Source organism: Taeniopygia guttata, chromosome 1A, assembly GCF_048771995.1.
Source record: "Taeniopygia guttata chromosome 1A, bTaeGut7.mat, whole genome shotgun sequence".
Classification (NCBI taxonomy): Eukaryota; Metazoa; Chordata; class Aves; order Passeriformes; family Estrildidae; genus Taeniopygia; species Taeniopygia guttata.
The window spans coordinates 3,237,627-3,245,325 of NC_133025.1; the positions used below are offsets into that span (position 1 = coordinate 3,237,627).

General features: G+C 50.0%; 1 protein-coding gene across 2 annotated transcripts in view; it reads left to right on the forward strand.

Moving 5' to 3' along the window:
- The window catches only part of PODXL (podocalyxin like), a 46,538-nt gene extending 39,519 nt beyond the window's left edge, over positions 1 to 7,019 (forward strand). Inside the window, exons 6-9 of one of the 2 annotated variants that reach the window (XM_030290039.4) lie at positions 782 to 843; positions 927 to 1,091; positions 2,327 to 2,383; positions 3,497 to 3,732. In XM_030290039.4, the coding sequence (XP_030145899.4) occupies positions 782 to 843; positions 927 to 1,091; positions 2,327 to 2,383; positions 3,497 to 3,691 (479 nt within the window). In that variant the 3' untranslated portion in view covers positions 3,692 to 3,732. Of the gene's footprint in view, positions 1 to 781; positions 844 to 926; positions 1,092 to 2,326; positions 2,384 to 3,496 lie in introns of both variants that reach the window. The other variant, XM_072918544.1, reaches the window with a different exon arrangement.
- Positions 7,020 to 7,699: the final 680 nt, after the last annotated feature.

Here is a 7,699-nt window from a genome sequence, read left to right on the forward strand (position 1 = left end):
CAGGGTGGCACTGCCACTGGGGACACCGGAGCTGGAGGCTCGGCAGAGCCCTCTGGTCTACTAGAGCTTGGCCAAAGGGATCTGTTCTGCCCCATCCCAGTGGTTTGGGAGAGGCACAACGACCCCAGAAATGAGCTCTGCGCCCCAAGGAATGCACCAGATCCCTCTGCCATGTTGAGTCAAGGCACTGACCAGTCTCCAGGAGGAAGAATTCCTCCCAGGTGGTTAAAAGTGGGTGCCCAGTTCAAATCCTTCCCCAAAGACCACAGAGGGGAGCTTCTCTCCCATGTCAGAGCCTTGTTGGGACACCCAGCTCAGCCTGGGTGTGCTCAAACCTTGCTTTAGGATCAGGGTGCCTGGGAGATGGAGACCTCCTGCTGCCCTAGCATGAGGGGGAGGAAGGCCTGAGCTCCATCTGCTCTTACTCATCATCAGAGCAGAAGCTGGGTGGGTGATCCAGACTCCACATCCAACCTCATGGAAGGCACCCAGGCTCTGAGGACTAATCCTTGAGGAGCCAGGTACAGCCCCTCACTGGGCTTGCTCTTAAATCATCCACTGGAGATGGATGGTGGGGCCTGGGAGCTCTGGGGCTGTCCCACTTCCAGAAGAGATCCTGGCTCTTGGTCTGGCTCCAAAGTACCTACAAGGGTTTGCTTCATCCCCACACATCTTCATCCACCTCCTCTGGAAATTGGCTCACCCCTCTGGCAAGGGGATGGTGGCAGAACCTGTCTCTTGTCCACACCTTGTGCTCACTGAAGACTTTTTCTTCCTCCAGTTCCCTTGGACTCTGAAGAAGTCCTCATGAAGCTGAAGGAGAAGAAGGAGAGGTTAGAGGAGGTAAGTGGTCATGGCACAGCTGCCCCAGGGGTGTCCCCCAGTGGTGGGTGGCACAGGAGCCTGACCTGTCCTTTCTGTGGCAGCTTGGCATCATCAACATCACCTCTGACAAGATGGTGGAGGACATGACCATCAACGACGAGTTCAGCACCCCCCTGATCATCACCATCATCACCCTGGCCGGGTCCCTGCTGCTCGTCGCGGCCATCTACGGCTGCCACCAGCGCTTCTCCCAAAAGAAGGACCAGGTAAGGTGGCAGGAGCGTGGGACAGGTATCCCAAGACCTTTTCCATCCCCAAAGCATCTTCAGGAGATGAGGATCATCAGTGTTGCTGTCTCTGCTGGTGGAGAGATCCTGGTTTGCCCAGCGGGCACCAACTTGGGTTGTAATTTTGACAAGAAAGGCTTTCTCAGTCCAAAACCCCATTCTAAAAACAAGCTGTACCTCTCAAAAAATGTATTGAAATACTTTTACAAGCAGTGGAGCTGGGTTGGGTGCCAGGGAGCCCCAGGCTGTGTGCAGGGAAGAAGGAGGGTGTCAGCAAGAGGAGCATCGACACTGCAGGGCTCAGCCTTTGCAAGAGCTGGGCCAGGGCCAAATTTCAGAGCAGCAGCAGCAGGATTTAAGGAAGAACCAACAGAAAAAGAGAAAATAATGTGATTTTCATCTCGGGAAGAAATCCTAGGTGATTTTAGTGTAGCATCCACCTGTAAGGACTAGCCATTCCCACACCCTGGGGCACCGAGGTTTGCACTGCTGCTGTTCCTGAGGATTTAGCTCTAGGGCAGACAGAAACAGAAAATAATTATGAAATCAGATTATGCAATCAGGGTAAAATCACCCTCCTGATGAAGAAGCAAACCTACTTCACTCCTACTTCAAATAGCTTTCCCCTGGACCACCTCATCCTTTCTCAGTGATCCCAACCTCTGCCCCACAGGAAAACAAGGGATAAAGCTTTAAATATTTACAGTGCAAGGTAGGTGAACACAGAAGGGAGGGAAGAGAAAATTAATGCCCTTGTCAGATTTGTTTGTACTTAACCAGGCTTGATTTTTTGGGAAGAAATAGGGGAAGAGGCAAGACCTCAATAAATATTTGGCCTGCACTGTGGTCCCCTTGGAGCTTCCAGGATTTCATCATAATAGCTTCATCAATAAGGCATTTTTAGTGATGGGAATGTGTCCCTAAAATAACTTGGTCAAGAGGAACAGGTACCAGTCCAACTTGGATGTTCCAGAGGTAAATTCCCACCAGGCACGGGGTAAAATAGCAAAACCAAAGCAAGAGATGCCATTTCTGAAAATCAAACACATTCCTCCTTCCTGGCTTTGTTTTTGGGTGGTTTCTTTTGTTCTCCTTCTGTTTCGTTTCCAAAATTGACTTGAAAGTTTTTTTTTTTTTTCCTATTTTATTTTTTTTTTCTCCAACCCTCCTCACCCCCACCTCCCTCCCTGTCGTTTTATCTTGGAAATACCCAGAACATCCACCCTGATGTCCCCGGGTTTGATGATGGACATGTGGCCCTGATCTTTAATGTGAGTTCCAACACAGGGATCGGAGGGGCGGGCGCCGCATCCGTAACACTCCCAGCTCTCACCTCCGGTGCTTGGTAGGGCCCAGTAGCTTTTAACAGGACTAAAGCCCAGCTTTACAGCCCCTTTCCTCTTGCTGCATGGCTGGAAGGTGCCTTGCCATGGTGGGAGACCAGCAATCCCACATGGAAGCAGCCCTTGGTTAGATCCCAGGTGTTTCCTCTGCTTTTGAGCATCCCACAGTCCCCACCCTGCCACGGGTGACACGGGGGACTCCCAGCAGTGCCTTTGCAGCCCCTCTGCCAGCACCAAGCCCTGCAGTTTTGCTTCTCCATCCCTCTCCTTCTCCATGGATTCCCTCCCACGCCTGTCTCCTGACATTTATAGGAGCACTGTAATAGAGCAAGCTGTGAATCCAGGCAGATTTTAACAGGGCTCCCAAAAAGGGCTGAGCAAGGACTGCAGTTCCCCACTGAATCCCTCTAGGGAAGGATGGGGATGCAGAAGCCCAAGTGGATGCAGAATCAGGATGGGCTGGGGTTCTGCCAAGGGATGAAGGGCTGAGGTGGAGCCTGAAGCACATCACACCAAAGGACCAGGGTGATAAAGTGGCTGATTCCATCTTTCCCTGCCTGGTTTCCACTGAGAGCTCCAGAATGAGGAGGGATAATGCTCAAGATCTGGCAGATGGGAGCTGCCCCTGAGTAAAGGAGAATAATAGTAAAGCACCTAAAAAAGGACAGGGGTGGATAGAAAGGGGAGGGGAAGAGCAGATTTGAGATAGGGAGGCAGGAGTTGGGATGCAGTGTTGCTCAACCTCTTCCCAAGGTCCTGGGTTGAACAAACTGAAGCTGGCAGCTGCTCCTGGAGGTTTTCCACATGTCTCTGGCTGCTCTTTCCTTCTTCCCATCATCAGCAGAGTCTCCCTCTTGCCAGCTCCATGCTATCCCCTCGCTGCCCCCTGCCTCAACCTCACCATGGAAGTCTCTGTATGTAGCTATATAAATCTATATGGGGCAGCTGTCACAGCTGGCTGGGAGGTGACAGCCCTGAGGTGACACTCGCAGCATGGCGAAGGTGTTGTCCAGTGGGGTTTATGGTTTTCTTTCCTCATAGCAGCGCCTGACCGAGGAGATGCAGACCATGGAGAACGGCTACCACGACAACCCCACGCTGGAGGTGATGGAGACCTCCTCTGAAATGCAGGAGAAGAAGGTGAACCTCAATGGTGAGCTGGGGGACAGCTGGATCGTTCCTCTGGACACCCTCATGAAGGAGGACCTGGAGGAAGAGGAGGACACGCATTTATAGGATGCAGAACTTGATCAAGAGAAAAACAACGACCCCCCCCCCCCCCAAAAAAAAAAACCCATAAACCCTACACATACACAGACAGAGCTCCAAAATAAGGCAAAGTTCCCCCCCAAAAGAAAATCCCTGAATGAACTAATCATGGCTCTTTGTGCCTCCACATGGGGTGAAGGATGGAAAAAACAAGAGAAGACACCTCTGGGGCACAACACAAGCCACTTTGGTGGCCACATCTGGCCAAGCATCCTCCAACCCCCATCCACCTCCCACGCCAGACCTGACCAGCCATGGGCAAACAGGGTAGCTTTGCTGCTGAAGAGCTGCCAGCGTCTCCTCCAAGCATGTCCTCTCCCATCCCACATCTGACCACGCCAGCCACATCCTCCAGCTACCAAATGACTCAAAAATCAAGAGAAATAAAATAAATAGGACGGGAGATGGAGTGCATCTGACAGCAAAGCAGCACCTGGCAATTACAGCTTGATAAATCCTCTGGCCCACGCTGTTTAGTCATCACCCTGCCCTCCCTGACACCCAGGTAGTGAATGAAAGAAGCTGGAACAGCCTGTTCCTTTTTAATCCAGTTTCCAGCCTCTCCCCAGGGCTGAAACGCACAAGAACCCCACGTTGTGCCATAGGCAAATGGATGCATGTGGACCCAGCGGGATGGCAGGGATGCAGCAGTGCCAAGTGATGCTCAGCCCCCGTGCTAAGGCTGATGAACACATCCTGAACCCACCTGGAGACAGAGAGAGGCGCAGCAGCTTCTTGTTTTACAAGGATGAGATGGAGGGAGAGGAAAAGGAGGAATTCCTTGAGTTCATCCCTCTTAGGAAGGGTGTGGAGAGCAAGAGCGATGCCTGGTCGCTAGCCCAGGTGTGATGTTGGGGGTTTTGTGGTGCAGGAGCCCAGCTCTGGTGCTGCATTTCCCTCTGGAAGGATCACTTGCCTTCCAGGAATTACACAGCAGCATCTCACAGCCCTCATCCATCCTCCACAAGACTGTGGGAGACGCACCATGATGGTTCGTGATTTTTGAGGGCACATTTTCCTGCGTGAGCAGCAGAAGAGGTAAAAGAGCAGCAGAACGTGAGCCAGGGAGCTCAGTGGCATTCAGGTGGCCTTGGTGTTTGTTTCACCCCCTCAAGGTTTAAAAGCTCAGCCTCAAGCTCTTCTTCACAAGCCACTAAAACAACAGAGACCTGCAAAGCAACTTCCAGCTCAGCAGCGAAGCTGGGACTGAGCTTTGTCCTGCAGCTCTTGGTTTGTCACCCAGGCCTCCCTTTGCTGAAGCCTTTAAAGGGGAGAAGAAAAAAAAAACATGGCTGGACTGAGGCCATTTGTGGATTTTGACTCCCCACCACAGCTCCTGAATGGCTCTAAAGGGCTGGGGAGAGTTTCATGCCTTTGCTCTGGTGAAGCAGCTCCGTCCTGGCAGAGGCAGGGACCATCCTCCAGCTGGGGTCCATCCTCCAGCACACGAGGACCAGAAGGTCACTTGGCTGAGTCCCTCTCCCAAAGTGAGGAGCTGCAGATAAGAGCCATGCCCAAACACGGCCTTTCTCCTCTGCTTGCCACAAACCCAGGCCCAGTGGGGAGATTTTCCTCTGGGCTCTGCCACCAAGTCAACCCAACTGGGATCTGCTCCCAGGGCTGCCCTGAATGAGGGGAAAAGCAGAGCCAAGCAATGGGAAGCTTGGAGAAACCCTGGTGGAGTTGGGAGTACTCAGGAAGGAGGGGACTGGGGTGTTTTGCTCAGCCCTAGGACAGGCACTGGCAGAAGATACAAGTGGCTCTTCCCCCTTCTGTCCTGCACCGAAGGGCAGAGTCTGAAGTGTTCAAACCTTTCTATTTTTGTATGTAAATATTCCTGCTATTCATTAGCAATGTATTCTGCACACTTCACTTACCTGTGCACTGCACTATGGGGAAGTAATTTTGGAGGGGGGGGGGGGGCGGGGAATAACAAATAAAATAAAATGAAAAAAAAAATTAAAATCTTAAAAAAAAAAAAAAAGCCAGCCTGGTAGGATATAAAAATTTGACGTGAAGCAGAAAAACACCTCTTGCCCAGGTAACTTTGTGCCACAGCTTTGTCCCTGCTCTGGCAGCATCAAGTTCAGCTCTTTAACACAGCCACAAGTCTCAGAGAAGTGGCCTGAGCATCCACAATTGCTCTGGTGAGCACTGTGGCCTCCCAGCCCCGGGTCAGCAGGTCCCTGAGCTCACATTTCTGTCCTTCCCAGAAAACAAACACAGTGAGAACACAGGGCAGCAGCGATGCTGTGGCCACCGGGGCTGAGTTGCCACAAGGACACCCCTGGCAGGGCATCTCCAGGCTTTGGCATGTGCCTAAAGATTCTCCCTTCCCAGCAAAGAGATGCCAAAGTGCTTTAATGAGTCAGGTCCAAAGACTTTCCAAGAGAATCCTACAGAGGCTTGAGATCAAGTAACCTGAAATCTTTTCAAGCAGAGACCAGTGAGGATATTAACTGCTCAGCAAGTGCTTATAGTGATTTATATTTGAATAGGAATTGTACATTTATTTATTTTTCCAGACACCATATTTTTAAACCACTAATATTTTATAGTAGATGTTCCTTCCCCTATTTAAAAGAACTATTTCCACAGGAAAAGAAAACAGTACTTTTGTTTTTTTTTAATGTTGAGAACATTCTTTTTTTGGAAAAAAAAAATCAGGTAGGAAATGCAGCAATGAGTATCTTTGGCCTTAACCCTTCCCTTTGTAGACTGTAGCCATAATTGTTAGACCAAAAATAATAAATAATAATAAAAAAAAAAGATTTACTGAGGCATTTCCTTCCTCCCTGCCCCTCCTCCCTTCCCTGAGCTCCTCTTCTGTCCCCCAAACCAGCTTTAACATCCCACACATTGTACAAAGAGATTCCTGCTCTTACCTTTCGGTGGGAAAGCAGCTCAGATGTCCTTGCAAGAGACTTTTCTATTTTCAGATTCAAGAGGAAACGTGTAAATACTTTTAGGAGCATTTTATCTCCCGCTCACAGTGCCGTGACCCAGCTGATGAGGTGGATACTGTGACTGCTGCCTACAGAAGACACACAGAAGTCATAATCCATGAGGGACTGGAGAAGGAAAACCTAATTCCCCAGGTGGTTCCCTGTTGAACCTTGCACATATAGCAGAGCTCTTACACAGTGTGTGTAGCAGCACCTCTCACGGGGACAGGAGTCTGATTTACACTGGAATTTACTGAGGAACTGGATTGTAAGATATTATTCTTGCATTTTCCTACAAATATATTTTGAGAGCATCATGTATTTCTGTCAATAAACATTCTTATATAAAAGATTCGTGTCTTTGGATGAGTGAGGAGGGGTGGGCAGGTCAGAGGACAAGTTCCAGGGCCACAACTTCCTGCTCTGGAGAAGCTCCATGGGAAAACACTGGACCAGCTGGGACAAAACCAACCCAGACCTTCAAGGTAGCCAGTCATGGAAAAGCCTGTATTTTTCCTGTGCAGAAGGAAGTATTATAGTGGTGGAAAAACTATTACATTTAAAAATCAGAGGACTCAGAGGGGTGGGCAGCTGAGGTGATGTGAGGATACCCCCACCACAGCCTGAGCACTTGTTTGAGCTCTTGGTGCCTTCAGGCTGTCAGAGGAAAAGACAACTCACCCTTATTTCTGCATTTCAGCTTTATTTCTGCATTTCAGCCTTATTTATTTCTGCATTACATCCTAACTCACTCTGATCTGCAGCCCCTGCTGGCACTCAGGTCAGGCTGTGGAGGAGGGAATCAAACCTCACATAAAGCAGGAGAGGCATCACCCAAGGGCAGCAGAGGGGCAGCAGCAGCGTGGGCAGCTCAGTGGCTCCACTGGCCTTCAAGCACCCAAAATAAAACATTTTGTTCCAGGTTAAGTTCCTGCTTATGCAAAGGAAAAAAAAAAAAAGAATTTGAAGACAGATATTAAAAATCAGCAGTTTGCCACAGCCTGTGTTCTAACTCCGTGTTCCTCCCCAG